The following is a 24,508-nucleotide window of genomic DNA, read 5'->3' as shown; positions in this document are numbered from 1 at the left end:
ATACAGGGGAAGATGCCTCGTATGAGGCAAGCCAACCTCCTCCAGCCTTTATACAGGGTTTGTTTGTTTGGTTGGTTTTTTTGGCATGCCATGTGGCTTACGGGATCTTAATTCCCTGACCAGGGATTGAACCCAGATCCCCAGGAGTGAAAGCACCGAGTCCTAACCACTGGACCACCAGGGGATTCCCATACACAGAGTCTTAAATATGATGTAGACAGAACTCCATGTGGGCAGACAGTGGTAAGGAGCCAAAGGTGAGGAAACTAGGAAAGAAGGAATTGGGGCCAGGGAAAGAGATTTGTAAACAGTGAGAGGGTGCAGCCCTTTCTGACTACAGCCAAATGAGAGAGTCCTGAAGTTGTCTATACTTAAGGAGGTGTTGTCTGTGATGCTTCTGAGTTTCTTGACATGATTTGTGTATTGTGGGCCATGGTTGCCCTGCCATGACACATTATCCATTTCCAGTTTGCCTCCTGTGCCTTCATGAAGTGGAGCAAGTTTGTTAACTTCTCTCATTGAGTGTCCTCAAAAACGTAAATGGGGATGATGCCTAACTTATACGTATGTTCCCCTCTATAATAGAAGTGACAGTCATTATTATCACATCATCATTGACAGCTTTTATGACCAATGAGATAAAAAAGTAGTTAAAGTTGACAAGAAGGTGGCAGTTTAAGCTAAACCATATAAAAAAGTATGGTGGCCCATTGTAGAAATTGTGTCTTGAATCACACCAACAAACCAAAGAATAGAGTCATGGTTAAAGAAAACAACAGAGATGGCGGCTTTGAGATCTTCAGTCCACTTGTTTGTGGTGGATGCATTGTGAAAAGTCGTGCTGCTGTAAGAGCTTCATGATTGGTGATTTTATTTATTAGAAGAGTTGATATTATTCATTAGATAGACAAAAAGTAGAGTTACATGAGAGACTCTCTTGAAAGTCGGTCTCAGGAAATCTCCTGTGAGCAGCACCCTACAGAAGAAAAATGAGAAGTCTCACCTTTCTTCAGAGATGAAGGAATAGCTGTTTACAAAGGAGGACCCAAACATAAAGAAACCACGTTAATTTTGTCTTTGGCTCAGGTGTGTGACTAAATAGTGCTGCATTATAGACTTCTGAGAATTTAAACAACATTTTGCTGAGTTTGAAAGAACTGTTTTTCTATATTTGATTGTCATGGTGTACACCGTTCATTCCTACAGGCTTTGGTTCTCTTAGACGTCACCCCTGACCAGTCAATGGTGGATGAAGGAGTGGCTCGGGAAGTCATCAATCGTATCCAGAAACTTCGAAAAAAGGTCAGCTTGTCAGATTAAGAACAAGCTACTGTTTTGGAGTTTTGTTTTGGTTTTTTTGTTTGGTATTTGTTTTGGTTTTGGGGGAGGAGAGGAGAGGCAAGTAATATAAACCATAGTAATTCATTAATGATGATTAGTCACTGATCTGTGGTCCATTCAGATTGTACTGTTAGGAGAGGTAGGCCACTTCCTTTCTCTCCTGTTCACTCCCAAGCTGGATGTGGCTCTTTTGTTTCTCTGATCAGAAGCTTTCAGCTAACATGTGCTCCTTGTCCTTCTTTTTCAGTTCTTTACAGCTTCCACAAAACCATCTTCTGGATAGATAGTCCTCCTGACTGGCACATAAGGTTGTCAGAGCTGACAGCAAATGTCTCTGAGGAAGAGCAGAGATGCAGTCAGTGTGGAAGGACTCCTAGCTCAGGGAGAGATTGTTGGATCTGGACAGAGTGAGGTGGTTCTTCCTCATTCAGAAGTTGGGAGCCAGGACAGGTGCACAGAACATTTGCCTGCCCCTACTGGGTGAGAGAGCCAGGGAGCTTCTGTCCCAAGGAGGGTTCCCACAAGTCCTCCTCCTCTGGCCAGGTTTCTGAGACCTGTAGTTCAGGGTCTGAGGTGGCCACTCCAGCAGATAATGGGGTACTTGTAACGTCTGTCTCAGTTCAGAGCTTTATGAGTTGTTACTTGATCACTCCTTTTTTCAGAGAATTGGTCAGGATACTGTACCCTTCCATAATGATTCAGTGTGGGATCATCAGCCCTGTTTAACAGCGCCTTACATTTTAATTGACAAATGTGCTTCCCTTTTAAATTTTCTCTATGTGCTTTCAGTGCAATCTGGTTCCAACTGATGAAATAACAGTTTATTATAAAGCAAAATCTGAAGGAAAGTATCTGAATAATGTTATCAAAAGCCACACAGAGTTCATATTTGCCACCATAAAGTCTCCTTTAAAACCATATCCAGTTCCTACATCAGATGAAATCCTTATTCAAGAAAAAATGCAGGTGAGTTCTGAGTTCTGTTGAACATTAAGAGATTTAGGATTAGATTTTATGTTAAGTTTATATAGTTATATCTTGATGTTCTGTCCCCCGGTAGCAATTAGTATAGTACTCAGTCCTGAAGTATTGCTCTGGGGAATGGTGAGTAGAGTCCAGAAGAGAAAAAAGGGAAATTAGAGCCGTTCTCTTTGGGAAGGTAACTAGGATATACATAAGAATTGCCAGGTTAGATGACTGTATGGTGCTTTTATCTAAAACTATAGAAGTCAGTATTGTGGATTCTGGTGCTTACTGTTAAACATAAAGAGCAATTGACTTGAAAAGCAGTTTACTTTTATGGTAGTAGGTTATACATAAAAATATAATTTCATTTCCTGTTCAAACATTTTAGATGTAACTCTGAAAATCTGACCAAGACGTGAAAGGTATTGGTCAATAATTCAGAAGTATGTCTGATAAAAATTCTTTTCTATATCAGTTAGTCATTTATTCAGTCATATGTTCCTTGTCTTTTTCTACTTTGTATGGGAGAAATGGAATAGAAAAGCAGGACCTGAATGTGACTGTCTTTTCAGTGGCACAAGTTACAAGATGGTTTCATTTTCTATTTTGCATGTTTTCTAAGGAACAAGGAAAAAAGAGGGGAAAAATTGTAGCTCTTCACTGTTTTAGTGTTGAGATTGAATATGCTCTCAGAGTTGTATAGAGCTCTTATTTGACACTATGGTCAGATGCTACAGGTAGCTGCTCACATATTCTCATGTGCTTAGTTAAAAGGGTCAGACCTGGAAATTACACTCACCAGAGGATCTTCCATGCCTGGCCCTGCTTGTGCCTATGTCAATCTTAACATTTGTACAGATGGCAGTGAACAAGGTAAGAGTGACCTCCATTGTTTGTATTTTATTTTTTAGTTAAGCCAATGAATGTTTTTAAGGCTATTACAAGAGAATTGGTAAAATTGGATAACCTTTTTCTTTCTAATTGTCATCAAAATGAATCCACAAGAGTAAGCGATTGAACTAGCACTTCTAGAAAGATGGAGTAGACATACTTTTCCCTATTCCTCCCACAAAGTACAGCTAAACACCCCAGACATGATATATAAAAACAAGCATAAGAAGACTCTTAATGGTAGAGGGAAGAAGGCAGACCAACTAGGGATCTTGGGAACAAGTAAGAAAACAGTGGAGAGTTCCCTGGTTTTTCTTTTTGCTTCATGTATCCCAGGCTTGGAGCTGAAGAAGCTGGCAATCTGGAAATGCCAATGGGCATGGACGTAAATACCCCAACAAAATCCTGCTCTCTGCAGGTGGGACCAGGAGAGTGGCAACCAAGCAAGACAAAAAAACTTCCAGACAGTAACTGCTCTACTCCACCCAAATAAGACAGAGGAAACTAGGCTCTACTACCATTCACACCAGCCAGAGCCAAGTGGGGAGCCTAGACCTTTCCCAGGCTGAGGACCCTCAAGCCCTCACTGCCATGGTGGTATCAGAGAAGACCAAGCAGTGAGCTGGGACTTTCATCCTACCTGGGTGATAACGAGCTCTTTTGCCCAGTAGTGTCATTGTAGACCACATGGAGAGCCTAAACTTCTATCCCCATTAGGCAATAACAAGACATCCCTTCCTCTTACCACTACCCAGCAGTAGTGAGGCCACATATCCCTCCACCCTGTCAAGATGTCAGTGAAGGCCACATGGGGAGCAGTAAGGAGGCATTCCTACTCTTTGTGGCCAGGGGAGGTATTAGTGGAGGTCTAGAGGAGAACAGGAACTCCTTTCTTGCATCACCTTACCCCTCACCACCACCACACCACCCCCACCCCAGAAGTAACAAGGAGTCCTGACCTCAGTGTCAATGCAAGCTAAATAGGGAACCCGGACTTCTCTCACTAATCAGAGATGAAGCAGTATTCCCTTTCCCTCGCCAGTGTAATGTCAAACAAAGTCAACTAAAATAGAGGATGTAAATAAGAACCAGAGTCTCATAATGCCTAACATGTCCAGGTTTTAATTGAAAATTACTCATTATACCAAGAACTGGGAGATCTTAAACTGAATGAAAAAAGTCAATCAGTACATAGGAACACCAAGATGACAGAAACGTTGACATTATCTGACAGAATGTAAAGCAGCCTTAACAAAAATGCTTCACAGAGCAATTACAAACACAATAGAAACAAGTGAAAAATAGCCTCAGTAAACAAGTAAAAGATACAAAGAATAGAATTAAAATATTAGAACTGGTAAATACAATAACTAAAATACAGAAACTCAGTGGATGGGCTCAACAACAGAATAGAAGAGATAGGAAAGAATCCATAAACAGGAAGAAATAACAATAGAAATTACCCATTCTGAATAACAGAGTTAAAAACAAAAAAGCTTAAAAAACTGAACAGAGCCTGAAGGATCTGTGGGATAATAACAAAAGTTTAATGTTCTTGGCACTGCATTCTGGAAGGAAGAGAAGATAGGACAGGACTGAAAAAGTGTTCAAAGAAATAATGTCTGAAAACTTCCTAAATTTGGCAAAACACATAAACCTACAGATTCAAGAAGCTAAGAAAACACCATACAGGATAAATCCAAAAGAATTCACATCAGACATAACATAGTAAAACTTCTGAAAACTTAAGGCCAAGAAAACATCTTGAAAGCAGTGACAGATGTTGCAATACCTAACTTCTAGGGGAAAAACAATTTGAATCATACTGGATTTCTCATCAGAAATCAGTAGAGGTCAGAAGATGAAAGGACAACATTTCTCAAGTGCTAAAAGATGAGTATTGTCAACCCACAATTTTATATCAAGCAAAAATATCTTTCAAGGTAAAGGGATAATCAAGACATTATCAAATGACGGAAAACTAAAAGAATTTGTTACTAGCAAGACTTACTAAAAGAATAGCTAGAGGAAATTCTTAAAACAGAAAATGATAAAAGAGGAAATCTAGGGACATCAGAACAGAGGGGAAAAAAATTGAAAGAGTCAAAATATAGATAAATTCAACAGACTTTTCTTCTTGAATTTTTAAAATTTATGTTTGATGGTTGCAACAAAAACGAAAACCTCTAAATGCATATGCAAGGAATATTCAAGATAGTTATAAATAGGGAAGAGCAAAGGGATGTAAAGGGAGTTAAGATTTCTACACTTATCTCAGACTGGTAAAATGTCAACACCAGTGGTTATGTATATATAGTGTACCACCTAATGCAACCACTATAAAAGCCTACACTAAAAGATACATACAAAAACACTAAACAAATAAAAATGGAATTCTGGAATATGTTCAAGTATCCTACAGGAAGCATGGAAAAAGAATGTAGAACAAATACAAAGCAGAAAATAAAATGGAAGGCTTAAACTTAACATTAGTAATTACGCTAAATGTAAATGGTGTAAATACATCAATTAATAGAGATTGGCAGAGTGATAAAAACACATTATCCAGCCTTTTGCTGTGTACAAGAAAGTCCTTAAATATAACAAAATAGGTAGGTTGAGAGTAAAAGGCTAAAGTAGGATATACCATGCAAGCATTATTCAAAGAGAGCAGGGTGTCTTTGTTCATTTCAGTGAGTACACTTTATAGCAAAGAAAATTACCAATGATACTAAATAATGATATAATGTCAACCCAAAGGAAAATATAATGATCCTAAATGTATATGTACCTAACAACAGAGCTGCTTAAATACATAAAACAAAAACTGTTAGACCTTGAACGAGAACAAAAAAATCCGTAATTATAGTTTGAGAGAACAGTTAGACAGAAAATCAGAATCTAATCAGTATTTATGGAACACCCCACCTAACAGCAGCAGACTACACATACTATTCAAGTTCCCATTTACCAAGGTATATAGTTCCCATTTACCAAGGTATATTATAGCCTAGGCCATAAAATAAACCTCATCACATTAAAGAGTTGAAATCATATAGAGTATGTTCTCTGACCACAGTGGAATCAAACTATAAATCAATAACAGAAAGGTAAAAGCAAAATCTCAGCACATTTGAAAGCTAAAAAACGTACTTCTGAATAATCCATGATCAGAGAAAAAGTGTTAAGGAAAAACAAATGCGTAAAACTCAATGAAAAGGAAAATACAGTATCAAAATATGTGGATTACAGCTAATTTGTACCTCTGAAGACTAACATTAGAAAAGAAGAAAGTTTCGATCAGTAAGTTCCAACCTCAAGAATCTAAAAAAGAAAGTAAGCAGAAAGAAGGAAAGTAAAAATAAGAACAGAAATCAAAGCAATTGAAAATAGAGCAATAAAGATAATAAAACAAAAAATGTGGTTCTTTGAAAAAATTAATAAAATCAATAAACCTCTAGTGAGACTGACATAGAACCAAAGAAAACACTAATTACCAATATCAAGAATAAAATAGTAAAAGTTTACTGTACATCAAAAAAAGAAAAAAGAATAAAATAGGACATGAATACAGACTGCAGAAATCAAAAAGTAAGTAAATACTGTGAATAACTCTCTACACATAAATTTGACAACTTGGATGAAATGAACCAGTTTCTCAAAAAGCACAAACTGCCTCAACTCACTCATATGAAATAGATAATTTCAGTAGCCCTATAGCTATTAAGGAGATTGAACTCATAATTTAAAAACTCCCTAGAAACTTTGATTGTAAATTTGATTTTCTAGTTGAGTTTAATGCCATCACTGATGGTGTTGCACAATACAGATGTCCATCAAAAAGGGACATAGACATATTCATAATGTCGGTTCCTCATACCAGTTAAAAGTAATGAAATGTATCTCTATGTATAAATTTTTCTATATTTAAAAAACATTTTCAATGAAAAAAGCAAGTTTCACAATTAAATATACAATAGCGAGCATTCATGTAAATTTTAAAAATACATCATCACACATTGTTTATGAACATATAGAATTACGAAATACGAGAACATGGACTTGAAAAACAAAGTTCATAATAAGTCTTGGGAAAGGGAGGAAGGGAAACTGAGGAAAAAAGTAAAAGAGATGGCAATTTTTAAAAAGTAATGAAACTCTCAATAAATCTCCAGATCCAAATGGTTTTGCTAGAGAATTCAACCAGACTTTAAAAGAATAAACACCAGTTCTACACAGGTCTTCCAGAAAATAGAAAACGAAGGAACACTCCCTAACTCACTTTATTCCATAATAAAGTATTGACACCAAAACCAGATACAAACAATACCAAAAAAAAGAAAACTACAAATATCTCTCATGCATATAAATGTACAATTCTTAACAAAAAATCATGAAATTGAATATAGCAGTATATACAAAGAATTATGTATCATGACAGGTGAGGTTTATTCCAAGGTTACAAGGCTGGTTCAGTATTCAAAAACCAATCAGTATAATCTACCATATTAACAGACTAAAAGCTTATAAGACTATACCAGTTAGAAAAAGCATTTGACAAAATTCAGTGTTCATTCATGATAAAAAAAAAAAAACTGTCAGAAAAATAGGGAGAGGAACTTCATCAACTTGATAATGAGCATCTGTAAAAAACCTATAGTTAACATTATACTTAATTGGAAGAGATTGAATGTCTTCTGTGTAAGATCAGAACCAAGGCAAGGATACCTGTTTTCATTACTCTTATTCAGCATTGCATTAGAAGTTCTTGCCAGTAGAATGAGGCAAGAAAAGGAAAGCCATGCAGATCAGAAGGGAAGCAATAAAACTGTTTCTATTTGAAGGTGACATGATTGTCTACATAGAAAATTGCAAGGAATCTACAGACTGAGATGTATACTGGGACCCCTCCATTGCTTTGCCCACCAGCACTGTTACCAGCTATTCCCAGGATGTTTGTGTATCCATTTGGACCTGTGATGATACCTCGGGCAATACGTGGTCCTCTACACTGCTGCACAAGTTCAATGATGTGTGGCATGTGAGCTGGTCCATCACTGCCAACAGTCTGCCTGTCTTAGGTGGAGACAGGTGATCCTGTGGAAGGAATTAGTTGCAGGAGCAGAGGATGTGCATAAGAAATGTCAACACGGCCAGCGTTTTTTGTCAGCTTTAGTCACAGAAGGTCAGCAGAATGAGCAGTGACAAAACAGATGGGGCCTAGCTCACCCATCTGCTGACTTCAATACTGCTTCTTTCTGGACCAACTGACCAAACAACTAGGAAGAGCTCACAACTCCAACAAGATTATTTTCCCAGGATTGATTTCAAATGCAACCACAATTTATCATCTGCATCAACATGATGTGATATGGTTTATAATTTACTGTCTGACTGAAAGCATTCATGTTATGAGGAAAAAACTACAGATGATCTTTATATTATTTTAAAGTATTTTGGCTAGTTTTATATACCATTTGGGTTTAAGCTTTAATTGGGAGGGTTTGTTTCCAAAGTAATTGAATAAAATCTATTACTTTTTAAAAAATCATATTGCTTATAAAAAGAAAAAGGTTTTCATCAAATTCACAGGATATAAGATAAACATATAAAAATTAATTTTTATATTCTAGCAATGAACACATGGAGAATGAAATTTAAAATGTAATACCATTTACAGTTGCTCAAAAGAGAGATACTTCGGTATAAATCTAATAAAACAGGTACAGGACTTTTATGTCAAAAACTACAAGATAATGATGAAAAAATCAAAGATCAAAATTAATGGAGAGAGACTTCCCTGGTGGCGCAGTGGTTAAGAATCTGCCTGCCAATGCAGGGGACACAGGCTCGAGCCCTGGTCTGGGAAGATCCCACATGCCGCGGAGCAGCTAAACCCACACGCCACAACTACTGAGCCTGCGCTCTAGAGCCCATGAGCCACAACTACTGGGCCCACCTGCCACAACTACTGAAGTCCACATGCCTAGAGCCCATGCTCCACAACAAGAGAAGGCACCACAATGAGAAGCCCACGCACTGCAACGAAGAGTAGCGCCTGCTCGCCACAACTAGAGAAAGCCTGTGTGCAGCAACGAGGACCCAATGTGGCCATAAATAAATAAGTTTAAATAAGTAAATGAATGGAGAGACATGCCATAATCATGGGTTGGAAAATTCAGTATAATAAACGTGTCAGTTCTCCCCCAGTTAAAATATAAGTTTAACTCAGTCCTGTCAAATCTCAGCAATATTTTGTTGTAGATATAGCCAAATTTTCTTGAAAGAGAAGAAAAATAAAGTAGTTAAAACACTTTTGAAAAATAAGAATATAGTGGGGGAAATCACCCTGCCCAACTTCAAGACTTATCTGAAGACTTGTGTGGCATGAGCATTGAATAGACACAAAAATCATTGTCACAGATACAGAATACAGAAGTAGACTCACAATAGATCACAAAATGTGGCCAGATGATTTTTGAGAAAGGAGCAAAAGAAACTTAATTGAGTAGTCTTCATTATATGGTACTAGGCAATTAGATATCCACATGCAAAAAAAATGTCCTAGACCTAAGTCTTACACCTTATACAAAAACTAACTTAAAATGGATCACAGACTTGCTTCCCTGGTGGCTCAGTGGTTAAGAATCTGCCTGCTAATGCAGGGGACATGGGTTTGAGCCCTGGTCCGGGAAGATCCCACATGCCGCAGAGCAGCCAAGCCCGTGCACCACAACTACTGAAGCCCTCGCACCTAGAGCCTGTGCTCTGCAACAAGAGAAGCCACCTCAATGAGAAGCCTGCATACCGCAACGAAGAGTAGCCCCCATTCCCGCAACTAGAGAAAGCCCGCGCACAGCAACGAAGACCTAACGCAGTCAGAAATAAATTAAATAAATAAATTTATTTAAAAAAAAATAAAACATTTAGGAAAAAACCAAAATTTTTAGAATTCAGGATTAGGCAGAGTTTTTAAGACTTTATACCAGAAGTCCAATCCATAAAAAGAAAAACTGATAAATTGAACTTCTTCAAAATTTTAAATTCTTTGTGAAAGATCCTGCGAAAAGGATGAAAAAACAAGCTACAGACTAGGAGAAGATCTTTGCAAACTGCATATCCAACAAAGGATGTATCTAGAATATATGAAGAAGTCTCAAAATGCAACAGTTTCTTTTAGATCTAATTAGAAAATGGGAAAAGACGTGAATAGACATTTACCAAAGAAAATATACAAATGATGTGTTCCCCTTGACTTTTTATTCAAATTTAACTTTTTTTTTCTTCTGTTTCACTTATATTTTTGGCTTTTTAGGTGGAGTACTACTTCTGGAAAATCCAAAAGGAGATAATAGGTTGGACCTTCTAAAGCTGAAGAGTGTTGTTACTAGCGTTTTTGGTGTAAAAAATAGAGAGCTGGCTGTCTTCCATGGTGAAACAGGTGTGTAGAAAGTCAAAAGATATTCATCTGTGTCCTTTGACATGAGATTGATCATTAAGGATCTTAATTTGGTAACATAACCTTTGCCTTTTTCCTGACTCTGAGTCAGGGCCAGCCTCTACAGTAGTGCCTGCCTGCAAGTGTCTCTTTATGCTTTCTTTGTGTGATATGGCTGAAAGAACACTGGACTTACTAGGAGATGAAGGTTCTAATCCTACCCTTTACTGTTAGTCATGTGATGCATTCTAGGCTTCAGAGACTTCCCTGTTGTGTTTTAACTTTATTAAACATAGTGTCTGTGTCTTGCTAAATCCAGCATCTTGCTAAATCCAGATTCTCAATGAGACAAGCCTAAATAAAATTTTAAAGAATTATAAGTACATTTCCTCCCACTGTCATGGGTTGAATTGTGACATCACCACCGAATCCCCCACCTCTACCCCAAGATGGGTTGAAGTCCTTATGTTTACCCCCAGTACCATCTAATGTGACCTTCTTTGGAAATAGGTTCATTGCAGATGTAATTAGTTAAGGTAATACTGGAGTAGGGTGGGCACTACTCCAGTATGACTGGTGTCCTTATAAGAAGAGGGCCATGTGAAGACATAAACAGGGAGAAGGCTATGTGGTGACAAAGGCAGAAATTGAAATTAGGCAAACCTGCAAGCCAGGAAACACCAAAGATTGTTGGGAACCTCCAGAAGCTAGGAAGAGGAAAAGAAGGATTCCCTTACAGGCTTCAGAGGGAGCATGGCCCTACTGACACCTTGATTTTGGACTTCTCACCTGCAGAGACTGTGAGACAATAAATTTCTGTTGTTTTAAGCCGTCCCACCCACCCCACCCCACCTCCCTCCCCAGTTTGTGATTCTTACAGCAGACAAAGGAAACTAATACACTCACTTAACAAACCTGAATGTTCATTTTCAGAAACTTCTAAATATCAGTAGCTTAAAAGAAGAAATCTAAATGGCCAATAAATAAAGGGAAAACTGCTGAACCTCAGTAGGAAAAACCACAATGAGGTACTATCACATGTAACCGAATTAGCAAAAGCTAGAAGAATTTCACAATATCAGATGTCAGGGATATTATGTAATAGGATTTGTCATTCCCTGTTGGATTGTAAATTGATAGAAGCACTGTGGACAGCCATTTGCTAAGGCTGGATAAGGGAAGCAAACATGATGTGGGGAAACTGAGGAAGTTAAGGTCTGGAAGACAGATGGTTCACTGGGGGCTCTGAGAAAAATCTCTCACCAGGATCCACCAAGGGGAGCTGGTAAGTAAGTCAGTGGACAGCTTGGGTCTCTATCTCAAGTCACTGTAGAATAAGAAGCAAGGACATACTGGAACTCACATCTGTCTAGCTCACTGTCCCCTCTGACCCAGCAGGCGGAAGCCTGTGAAAGCTGAGTAATGCCTGAGCCCCACCTTAACCTTTAGTGGCATAGTGGCTGTAACCAATCTTCTACCCTAAGCAATGTTTAATTGTATATAAATGAAATTACACTATGTGTGTTCTGTGTGTCTTGCTCTTTTCCACATATGTTCATTAGTCAGCTTATCTTCTGATCATAATTATCTTTTTTTAATATAAGCCGCCTTTTCATGGTAAAGTTTAGGATTCTGATATAAGAGGAAATTTTAAGAGGAGCTATAATATGGAGGAAAAATACTAAAAGGGGAAAAAACAATTTGCCTTATAAGTTATGAATATTATGCTATTTTGCAACATTAAGATTACCTACTATTTGCATGTCATTAAAGCCTAATTTTATAGAAAAGACAGTATCCTTTGATAAATAGAAATAAAGTGGAAAGCATCACTGTAAAGATACATGATAGTTTAATAATTAAATAGGAAAAAGTGAATGACTTCAGCTCTGAACTTTCCCCCTGAAAGAATGATATTTTTGTTGTTATTTTTAGAAATAAAAAAGCAAACCAACTTACTGAGTCTTAGTGGAAAAACACTTTGTGTGGCTGCAGGATCAACTCCCTCTATGGTCAACAGTCCTAGTACTCTTCTCTGTCAGTATATCAACCTACAGCTCTTGAATGCAGACCCACAAGGTGCGTGCCTCCCCCAGCTGTGAACACCCTCAGCAGGCAGGTTATGGTGTGCTAGATGTTAAGATTTCCTTTAATGTTCAATCTCTCTGATTTATATGGATTTTTTAAGTCAGCTTCAACTTAGTAATTTAAAATGTAGACTCCAACACTTCTTTGGGGAATACTCACGGCTTGTTTCTTTTGGTGTATTTATGTAGAAACACCCCTCCATCTGATATGGTCAGGAAATGAGGTAAATTGGTTAGGTAAAAATTACAGCCAAACGAAGCTGAACTGTTAAATGTCAGAACATTGTAGTCTTAAATTTTGCCTTCTTTTTTTCTTGGAAAATGTTCTGAGAACTGTTGTACATATCCATGCCTTAACAGACTAGATCGATACTTATTTTTCCTTGATATTTTGGGGTCCTCACTGTGCACATTTATTACTGTCTTCAGGCTCTTCATTTGACTGTTTACTGAATATCTCTTCCCTAAACTACTGGGCTTTTATACTAGTTGTTTTTTCTTCTTCTCTTTCTCCTTTCCCCCTGTGAAATATTTAAGACTGTTTCTGCAGACTGTACAATTAATCCCACTCTTGCTCTTGTACCCACTGCTGGCTTTCAAAGCCAGCACTACTATCTACTCACTACCTCCATTAGGGATCCACTAGCTAGAGGGTGAACTCTCAGGATTTAATCCATTTTGGTTTTTTTTTTTTCTGTAGAGTGTTTAATGGGAACAGTAGGCACTCTCCTGCTTGAAAATCCACTTGGGCAGAATGGGCTGACCCACCAAGGTCTTCTGTATGAAACAGCCAAGGTGTTTGGCCTTCGGAGCAGGAAGCTAAAACTGTTTTTGAATGAGGCTCAAACAGAAGGTGAGGAGATTATAGAACGTGCTAATTGTTTTTCATTTTTGTTTTTATTTTATTGAAAATAGATTGTGATGCCATCAGTTATATGTGTAAGAGATAGTACTATTGTTATACTTTTTTTCTTTTTTTTGCTCTTTCTCCAGAAATTTGCCATACTATAAATGTTAAAATAATAATAATTAAAAGGATGATATGTATAAAATAGATAATAAGAAAAATATAATTAAAAGGATGATCCTTTTTGCTTTGGAAATAATCTAAAAATTATATTGGTATATTAAAATACATGCTTCTAGGTAAATTAGCTTATTTGCTGATCCTAAAATTGTCCTCTTCCCCGAGAATCAAAATGTTCACTGTATTTTAAAATAACAGCTTGAAGGAAACATAACTGACATTGTACTTCCTCCTTAACAACTTATAAAGCATACCTTTTCTTGGTGAGCTGCATAAAAATGTGAAGAGCTAGGTCATTAGTTGACATATTCCCCATTCCATAATTCAGAAAACAGAGAGTCAGGATAAGGCACAGGCTAGTGTCTTCGAGGGTATGTTTTCTCTTTCTCCCACTTAAATCATCCACTTCTGTGATTTCACCTTCTGTGGCTGTCCTGACAACTTCTCTAGTGACATCTTAGCCCTCCCCCGAGTTCTGTTCTATATTCGATTCCCTATTACACATGGGTGTTCATTTTAGTGCTGCTGCCACTGGAATCATTTCCTTAAACAGCTTCCGCTGATGGGATCTGGGTTTTTCTGTTTATAGCCATCCTTCTTGTCATCCCAACTCAAAACCTTTTACCATTTCATCCTTTTATTTATTCAGCCATACAGCCTGGGATTTATTGGACTTTCTGAGTCAAGATTTGTGTCTCCTAGCACTGGTGGAAAGTTGCTGGGCATTATCTTTTCCAAAGGTAGTCTTTTGATTTTCTGCAGTTTGAATATGCTGTGCCTGGGTATAACTTTTTTGGTATAATGCATTATTCATTTCTGTTACAGAGTTTTGATTTCTAGCATTTCCTTTTAATTCTTAGAATTTCCATCTTTCTGCTTACATTACCCATCTGTTCTTGCATATTGTCCACCCTTTCTATTAGTGTCCTTAACATTAATCCCAGTTATTTTCAATTCCCAATCTGATAATTTCAAAATCTCTGCCATACCTGAGTCTGGTTGTGTTGCTTGCTTCATCTCTTCCTATTGTGTTTTTTCCTTTTTAGAATGCTTTGTAGTATTTGGTCGATAGCAGTACATGATGTACTGGGGAAAAGGAACTGAGGTAAATAGGCCTTTATTGTAAGGTTTTATGTTTATCTGGCTAGGAGTTAGGCTGTGTTTATTGTTTACTGTTGCTGTAGGTTCCAGAGGCTCAAATTTCCTTCTTCTGTCTTATGGTTTCCCTAGAGATTCCTTTTTAAATATGGTCAGAGCTTTGCCCATACTTTCAGCTGTAATGCCCTGTTGTCATACAGGAGCCCATATGATGTTGTAGTAAAGTATGGAGGGAGGAGAAGTGGGGGAAGTGTTCTATAATTTTATGATTAGTTCTCAGTCTTTAGTAAGCCTGTGCCTCTGGGCTGTGCCCCTCACAGGTGTTACTCAGCTTTAAAATTTTTCCTCTTTAGGTAAGAAAGGAAGGTAAAGGGGGCTAGAGGTGGGTATTTCCCTTTCCCCGGGTCAGTTAGGCTTTGGTTAAAAAGAAAAAAAATAGTTACTCATAAGGAAGAACTTCCGCCATTTTACTGGGAATTTTTTTCAAGAAGCCTTGTACCTTTTTTGTTCTCATTTCCTCCATTACTGCCACCTTTTGTGTTCAGTTCATTTTTTGCAGTTTACTGTTTTCTTTTTTTTACTTCCTCTTGTGTGTGTGTGTTTTTTAAGATATTAGTGTTTACCATGGGGATTACAATTAGCATCCTAAATTTATAACAATTTAACTCTTGATACCAGTTTGACTTTAATAACATATAAAAACTCTGCTTCTATACAGCTCTGCCCCCGTTTATATTCTTGTCAGAAATTATATCTTCATAATTATGTTCCCCAAAACATAAGTTCTTAACTGTGTTTTATGTATTTACTTTTAAATCATGTAGAAAACAACAAGTGGAGTTAAAAATAAAAAATACAACAACAATATGGCTTTGACTTACTGTCTAGCATCCTTTCATTTCAACCTGAAGGATCCCTTTAGCATTTCTTGGAGGGCAGTTCTAGCAGTAATGAACTCCCTCAACTTTCTGTTTATTTTGGAATGTCTTAATTGCTCCTTAATTTGTGAAGAAAAATTAAGAAGAAAAAATCTGTTTTGCAAAATGGAGAATTCTTTGTTGATAGTTTTTTCTTTCAGCACTTTAAGTATGTTTTCCCACTGCCTTCTGGCTCTCATGGTTTCTGATTAGAAATTAATCTTCTAATCTTATTGAATATCCTGGTGTTTTGCTTCTCTCTTGCTACATTCAAGATTTGGTCATTATTTCTTCAAATATTCTTTATAGTCTTTTCTTCCTGAAATTCCCGTAGTGTGTATGTTGGTCCACTTGGTCTGTGTCTCAGACGCCCCTTAGGCTCTGTCCACTTTTCTTCATTCTCTTTTCTTCCTTCTCCTTCAGACTGGATGATTTCAAATGTCCTATCTTCGAGTTCACTGTTTGTTCTGTATGCTAAATTATGCTGTTAAGCTTCTCTAGTGACTTCTTAATTTCAGTTATTGTACTTCGGCTCCAGAATTTCTGTTCAGTTCCTTTTATAATTTCTCTGTTGATATTCTCATTTTGTTGATACATTGTTTTCTTGGCTTGTTCTTTGTATGTGGTTTCCATTGACCTTTCCATTAGTCAGTTATTTTCCATTTAAGACAGTTGATTTAGAGTCTGTCTAATAAGTCCAAGTATCTGCGCTTCCTCAGGGACAGATTGTGTTAATTATTTTTTCCTGTGAATGGGCCGTACTTTCCTATACCTTTGTATGCCCTGTAATTTTTTTTTCTCTTTGAAAACTGGATATTTGAATTTGGTGACTCTGGAAATCAGGTTCTCTTCCCCAGGGTTTGCCGTGTTTGATGGTTGAAGGCTACAGTCGTCTGTTTGTTTATGACTTTTCCAAACTATTTTTACAAAGACTATTCCTGGTTGTATGTAGTCCCTGAAGTCTCTGTTCTTTTAGCTTATGTTCAGCTATTATTTTGACAGAGATTTCCTTGACCTCCAGGAACTAAAAATTTAAAAACAAAATACCTACCTCTCCCAGTCTTTTAAGATTGTCTCTTTCTGGTCCACTCCTTCAGCTCCACCAGGCTGTTTACAGTTCTGCCTCAGGCTTCTCTTCCTGTTTTCACTGAGCCCTGAAGATCAGCCACATTTGGCCAAAAAAGCTTTTTACCTTTATCAGAATCAAATGCTTAGGGTCTTCTCAGATCTTTCTGTATATGCATACTGCCCTGGGCATGAATGTGGCTTTCTAAATTATTCAGCATACAGAGGCACTTTTTAATGCCCTAATTGCCCAAACTTTTCCTCCCAGGCCTTAAGCAACCCATTGCCTGTCTCATCCATAATCTTTTGCCTCAGGCAGCCGTGGGTTTTTTGTTTGCCTTTGGTTTTCATGCAGTGCCCACCACTTTTCCACCCTGAGTGAGTTCCAAGTAGGCAAAACAGAGACGAGCACCTTATGTAAGCCCTTCAAGTAGCTCCCAGACAGGTTAGAACAAACGCAATACTTTTGCTCCATTCCTCCTGGAACTAGGAGCCAGGGTCCCACACTGGAAACAGGGGCTACTGTCTTCAAGCCCACCACCAAGCTAGGAAGGAGCTGGTAAAGCACAAGTAAAAACACAGTTCTTTCCTGCCATTTTCAAGTTGCCTTTTCTCTGATTCAACATTCACTTGGTTGCTGTAAACGTTTGATTGCTTTCTAGAGTTCTGACGAAGTTGATTCTTGCTGGCTGTTTTGTGATGTTTCAGTTGATGTCCACTTTAAGGGAACATTTCTTTAATTCTTTGGGGGCACTGTCTACCCTTGCCCACTTTAAACTCAATTATTTTGGGCCACAGAGAGTGTTTAGAAAGTTCTGGCCCCAGTCACGCAAGGGGCCAGAATTCTCATGGGGACATGTTCTGTCTCTCTATCTCCCCAAACCAAGGCTAAGTGGGGCAAGTCTCTATATTGGTTTACTGTTACTGGTGTAATAAATTACCAAAAACTGGGTGGCCTGAGACAACAGAAATGTATTCTGTCACGGATCTGGAGGCCAGAAGTCTGAAATTGGTGTGAGCAGGACTGTATTCTCTAGGGGAGAATTTGTTCTTTGCCTCTTCCAGCTACTGGTGGTTCCAAGCATCCTTGTGGCTACATCACTTTGATCTCTGCCTCATTGCCACCTCTTATGTCTGTTTCTCCTTTTTCCAAAAAAGGTCAGTCACAGTTTCCAGGAATTAAAGCATGGTCATATCTTTTGGAAGGCCATTATTAAACTCATAACGTTCTCTTAACTGTTTTTCTCTGTGGTGAAAGATCTTTTTGAAATTTACCCTTTTTCCATGGGCTCCTTATTTGAGGTCTCAGTTTTTTGTTTTTTAATTTTTATTTATTTATTTATTTTTATTGGAGTATAATTGCTTTACAATGGTGTGCTAGTTTCTGCTTCACAACAAAATGAATCAGTTATATATATACATATGTTCCCATATCTCTTCCCACTTGCGTGTCCCTCCCTCCCACCCTCCCTATCCCACCCCTCCAGGCAGTCACAAAGCACCGAGCTGATCTCCCTGTGCTATGTGGCTGCTTCCCACTAGCTATCCACCTTACGTTTGGTAGTGTATATATGTCCATGCCTCTCTCTCGCTTTGTCACAGCTTACCCTTCCCCCTCCTCATATCCTCAAGTACATTCTCTAATAAGTCTGTGTCTTTATTCCTGTTTTACCCCTAGGTTCTTCATGACATTTTTTTTTTCTTAAATTCCATATATATGTGTTAGCATACAGTATTTGTCTCGCTCTTTCTGACTTACTTCACTCTGTATGACAGACTCTGAGGTCTCAGTTTTTTGAGGGAGGTTTCATTGGACTCCCCAGTTTGTGTAGACCCTAGGATTTTTCTTCTCTCACTTTCATAGCCTATTAGTGCCAGGTCTTTAAGCCTCCAGGTCCACCAGAAAATCTTAATGTTCAGCTGCCTCTTGGGATTCATGATATTTTGGGCTCTGTGGATTTCTCTCATTTTCTTCCCTTGCTCAGCTATTTTTTTTTTAATTTAAAAAAACTTTTTTTAATTAATGTTTTATATTATACTTTGACATTTTCTGCTACATCATTAAAAGGGAAAGCCTTCTTTTCCACTTACATTTCTCTCTTCAATGAAGCACAATTATTTTGCTTGAGATTTATTTTCAATAACTCTCCTTTGTCTCTTTACCCCTCACTAGTTTTAGGGCCTCATCATCTAATGAGACAGCCTGTCTGCAGGCTGTATTCTTCCACCAAGATTGTCTTCATGCAGATTCCTCCCTTGATGATGTTCCCCTGCTCGGATCCCCCAAGGCTCACTATTATCTAATGCTTCAGAATCTTTAGCTTGACACATAAAATCCTTCCTGTTCTGGTCCTTATCTGTCTTTCCAGTTATGTCCATGAAGCTTTCATTCTATCAGAAGGCTTTTTTCACTCTCCTTCCAACACACTTGGCTCTTTCATGATGGTTTGGTAGTCAGCATCAACAAGTAGGTGTAGCTTCCTGTTTTGATAACCTTGTGTGAAACTTCAAAGATATTCTTAACTTCTTTTTCTTAGCCCTCAAATCCATTGGTCACCAAGTGCAGTTGAGCAGTGAAAATGAAGAAGTGTCATCATTTTTACTTGTTGTATGCAAGTGTAGGTACCTGGTTGAAACTGATCAAGGATAGAATCACATCCATGTGAATTAGATATTAGTACTACTACCTATGATTCACAAACCAGATCTTACCTATAATGTCTTATTACCTTCTTTTTGCTCTTTAAGGTTGACTGGGCAAGTTTAGTAGGTAAAAGCTTGAAAGTTAACTTATTCACCCAAGATTATCAAGAAACGTGGTATTCTTTCCAATCCAGTATCTTTTCCCAATCTGATATCTCTTGCCTCATTTTCATTGTATTCTTCCTCTCAAGATTATCTTTCATAAAATATTAATAATTTGGTAAATTAGAAGGATCTCATAAGGCTTACAGTTTTAGAAACTCACTGATGCCTTCTTGCTTGTTCCACTAGACTCTAAATATCTTCTCCAGCTCCTGTAATTATCTATTAAGGAGGCAGCTTTTGAAAGCATTTTCTTATCCAGGGTTCCTGTTAGGACAGGAGCCATTTTTAGAGAAAGTTGGTCCTTCCCTTTGAATTCAGATCTGGCTAGACGCAAAATGCCCCACAGTAGGCATAGAACTTTAAAAAATTTTCTCCTTCCTTCCTTCCTCCCTCCCTCTTTCTTTCCTTTCTCTTTCCTTCCTCCCTTCCTTCCTTCCTTCCTTCCTTTCCCTTCTTCTTCTCCCACCACTGCCCCACTCTTTTTCTGAGCTTTAATATATTCAGTGTGTTTTGATCTATAGTATTTGTGTTATGCTTTTGGATGCTCAGTTTTTTCTTTTATCTTCAGCTGTATTGGCTCCTGTATTTTTTGACCTGAGTCTTTAGTCTTTGATAAGTTCTTGCTTTCTGACATTGCAAGCTGTCCTAGGTTTATCATGTGTACTCTTTCTTCCCCAAACATGGAAACGACTTGCTGTTTTTCCTGTTATAGGGTGTTAATATTTAGGAACCACAAATCTGAGCTGCTTGCTTAGCATTGCTTCTAGGCCTTTTCTGAAGACATAGGAAATATTGTTCGTGTGGGATTGTGGGGACATCTTGGGCAGTACTCAGAGTTAGTTAGGTTAAGGGCACAGTCCTCCAGAAGTCTGCCCAAAACTTCTAACCCCAAGTATAAGGAGTTAGGCTCCAACTACAAGCTCAGACAAAAGAGTTCACACAAGACCATTGTCACTTCTGGCACCAACTGCAAGTTCAGAGGGTTTCCAAAAATCACCCTCAGGTCTGATAATTTGCTAGCAGGATTCACAGAACTTGTGGAAGCTATTGTACTCATGACTACATTTATTATAGGGAAAGGATAAAAACTAGAACCAGGTAAAGAGAAGAGATGCACAGGGCCAAATCTGGGAGGGGGTCCAAATATGTAACTTCAGATTATCTCTCTGCAAGGAGGCATGGACAGTGTTACCTCCTAGCCTGAATACATGACAGTAGTACGTACAGTGTATTACCAACTAGGGAAGCTCACCTGAGCCTTGGTGTCTAGAGTTTGTATTGAGGCTTCATTACATACATATGATTGCTTGTATGGTTGGTCTTTCTGGTGTAGCCAGCTCCACCCTGAGTCATCTCATTAGCATAAACCATCAGGTGTGTTCAGGGGCCTACAATAAATAACAAAAGATGCTCCTATCACTCAGGAAATCCCAGAGTTTCAGAACTACCCCCAGTAGCTGGGACAAAGTTTAGGTTTCTCTTAAGGTGAGGCTGAATTTCTTACTACCCAGGCAGTTAACATTTTTTTAATATTCATCCAGAATAGGTAGAAAAATGATTTCTTTAAAACTTCTTCTTTCCATTCTAGAAATTACAGAAGAAATCCCCATGAAGACTTTGAACACGAAGACTGTGTATGTTTCTGTATTGCCGACTACAGCAGACTTCTAACATTCAGTTATCTGTGTGGTTCAGTCAACCTTTCCCTGGCATATACCTCTTCTCCCCTCCCCCCAACCCCGGACACACACACGGACACAGACATGTTGATATTTCCTTCAGGTGCATGTATAATATACTGCTTTTGGTCTAAAATTGAAATGGAATTGATCAAGTGACTTGAGGCTTCACAGTAATAGTCACACTTAACCGTAAACACCTATGTAGTCATGTTGAGGAAAAGTTACAGTGTTACCTCATCACTACAGAGTATATTTCTATACTTGAATTTTTAAGTATAGAACATAGTTGTTTAAATGGTATTGTGTGTGTGTGTGTGTGCGCACGTGTATATATATATCTCTGTTATCTGTCTATCTCTATATATATATATCATTCTGTGGCCTTTTAAAACTTATTTGAAATCTATTGAAGGAATGGACAGTGTTATATATTTTTGCTACCTGGATTTTCCTGGGTAATTTGATGGAATATTTTAAGTTTTAGTAAATTAGGACAATAAACTTTCTCACAGATAATAAACATGTTAGAAGTAATTCATTCTCCCATAGTTCAGTGAAACTTGGAATTTGCAATCTTTAAAGAACAAAAAAACTTAATAGTGACTTCCATATTAAGACACTAGACCAAATATCTAATTTCACTTCTTCCCAAAATCCTGTGTCAAAGAAGCATATGCCAAGACAAAATTAGATGGGCAAGAATTTATTGGGGGAAGCATACATGAAAGATAAAGGAGAGAGAGTAAAGGCAAAGGTAGAGAGAGCCTTCAGGCAGAAATGACCTGACTTTGGACCCATGCCTTGCTCAGTCAGTGGCTGGGAGCAGCTGAGGGGGTCCATGGCCTCAGCACAGATGGATCCATTGATCTGAAAATGTAGTAGCTAGAAGCTGTCAACAGACTATACTCCCTACATCACATTCTCCTGAAAGGAGTTCTGAATGGTGCATCTTTAGCTGCTAAATAAATGCATTCAAATCCATACCCACAAAGTTGGAGGAAACCACACAAGATAACAAGTGTTGGCAAGGATCAGCGAAACTGGAACCCTTGTGCACTGTTGGTGGGAATGTAAGATGTTGCAGTCACTATGGGAAACAGTATAGAGGTTCCTCAAAAATTAGAAGTAGAACTACCATATGATCCAACAGTCAACTTCTGTTTACATATCCAAAAGAATTGAAAGCAGGGCCTTGAAAAGATATTTGCACACCCAGGTTCATTGCAGCATTGTTCACAACAGCCAAGAGATGGGGCAACCCAGATGTCCACTGAGGGATAAATGGATAAAGAAAATGTAATCTGTACATACAATAGAATATTATTCAGTCTTAAGAAAGAAGGATGAACCTTGAGGACATTAAGCAAAGTGAAATAAGCCAGTCACAAAAAGACAAATACTGTGTGATTCTACTTGTATGAGGTACCTAAAGTAGTCAAATTCATTGAAACAAAATGCAATGGTGGTTGCCACGTGTTGCAGGGAAAGAGAAATGGTGAGCTGTTCAATGGGAATAGTTTTAGTTTTGCAAGTTTTGAAGAGTTCTAGAGGTCTTTTGCACAAAAATGTGAACATAGTTAACATACTAAACTTGATCCTTAAAAATAGCTAAGTTGGTACATTTTATGTATCTTTTACCACAATTTAAAAAATTTTTTGAATGTCAGAGGGACAGAAGCCAACCTGAAAGAGCTCCCAGTGGCCAAAGCTGGAACAGTTTGAACAAACATATAATGTAATATTGAATTAAAATCCAAAATATAAAATAAATATCAATGAGTACATGCTGATATAAATGATTGAATAAATAAATGAGAGAGGTGAGGCAAATCTATATAAAATTCCAAATAATGTATATACATACTCTTTCACAAGGTGGTGTACCTTAACTCCCCACACCTTGAGAGAGGGCTGTACTTTGTGACTTCAAAAGAGTGGAGTATGTGAAGGGGGCAAAAAGTAACTTCACAGTTTAGAAAACTGACAAACACTACCTCAGACAGGTTAACATCATCAGGCATGATAGCATATACTCTTTTTTTTTAATAATTTTTTTATTGATGTGTAGTTGATTTACAATGTTGTGTTAGTTTCTGCTGTACAGCAAAGAGATTCAGTTATATATGCATATATTATTTTTCATATTCTTTTCCATTATGGTTTGTCACAGAATATTGAATATAGTTCCCTATGCCCTGACCATTTTTTTTAATAACATCTTTAATGGAGTATAATTGCTTTACAGTGTTGTGTTAGTTTCTGCTGTATAACAAAGTGAATCAGCTATATGGATACATATATCCCCATATCCCCTCTCTCTTGCACCTCCTTCCCACCCTCCCTATCCCACCCATCTAGGTGGTCACAAAGTACCGAGCTGCTCTCCCTGTGCTATGCAGCTGCTTACCACTAGTTATCCATTTTACATTTGGTAGTGTATATATGTCAGTGCTACTCTCTCACTTCATCCCAGCTCCATTCTCTACATCTGCATCATTATTCCTGTCCTGCCCCTAGGTTCATGAGAACCATTTTATTTTTAGATTGCATATATGTGTGTTAGCATATGGTATTTGTTTTCCTCCGTCTGACTTCACTCTGTGTGACCAACTTTAGGTCCATCCACCTCACTACAAATGACTCAATTTCGTTTCTTTTTATGGCTGAGTAATATTCCATTGTATATATGTGCCACATCTTCTTTATCCATTCATCTGTTGATGGACACTTAGGTTGCTTCCATGTCCTGGCTATTGTAAATAGAGCTGCAATGAACATTTTGGTACATGACTCTTTTTGAATTATGGGTTTCTCAGGGTATATGCCCAGTAGTGGGATTACTGGGTCGTATGGTCTTTCTATTTGTATTTTTTTAAGGAACCACCATACTGTTCTCCATAGTGGCTGCATCAATTTACATTCCCACCAACAGTGCAAGAGGGTTCCCTTATCTCCACACCCTCTCCAGCATTTATTGTTTGTAGATTTTTTGATGATGGCCATTCTAACCACTGTGAGGTGATACCTCATTGTGGTTTTGATTTGCATTTCTTTAATGATTAGTGATGTTGAGCATCCCTTCATGTGTTAGTTGGCAATCTGTATCTTCTTTGGAGAAATGTCTGTTTAGGTCTTCCACCCATTTTTAGATTGGGTTGTTTGTTTGTTTGTTTGTTTTGTTTTGTTGT

General features: G+C 37.9%; 1 protein-coding gene across 3 annotated transcripts in view; it reads left to right on the top strand.

The window, feature by feature from the left end:
- The window catches only part of IARS1 (isoleucyl-tRNA synthetase 1), an 83,643-nt gene extending 59,335 nt beyond the window's left edge, over positions 1-24,308 (top strand). For all 3 annotated transcript variants that reach the window (XM_079926837.1, XM_079926839.1, XM_079926838.1), the window contains exons 28-34: positions 1,207-1,302; positions 2,131-2,307; positions 3,075-3,180; positions 10,514-10,639; positions 12,572-12,715; positions 13,424-13,576; positions 21,227-24,308. In XM_079926837.1, coding sequence (XP_079782963.1) covers positions 1,207-1,302; positions 2,131-2,307; positions 3,075-3,180; positions 10,514-10,639; positions 12,572-12,715; positions 13,424-13,576; positions 21,227-21,309 — 885 coding nt within the window. In that variant the 3' untranslated portion in view covers positions 21,310-24,308. The remainder of the gene's footprint in view (positions 1-1,206; positions 1,303-2,130; positions 2,308-3,074; positions 3,181-10,513; positions 10,640-12,571; positions 12,716-13,423; positions 13,577-21,226) is intronic.
- The last annotated feature ends 200 nt before the right edge of the window (positions 24,309-24,508 follow it).

This window comes from Stenella coeruleoalba (assembly GCF_951394435.1).
Source record: "Stenella coeruleoalba genome assembly, chromosome: 7".
Classification (NCBI taxonomy): Eukaryota; Metazoa; Chordata; class Mammalia; order Artiodactyla; family Delphinidae; genus Stenella; species Stenella coeruleoalba.
This window is presented reverse-complemented; position numbering and strand designations above follow the sequence as displayed.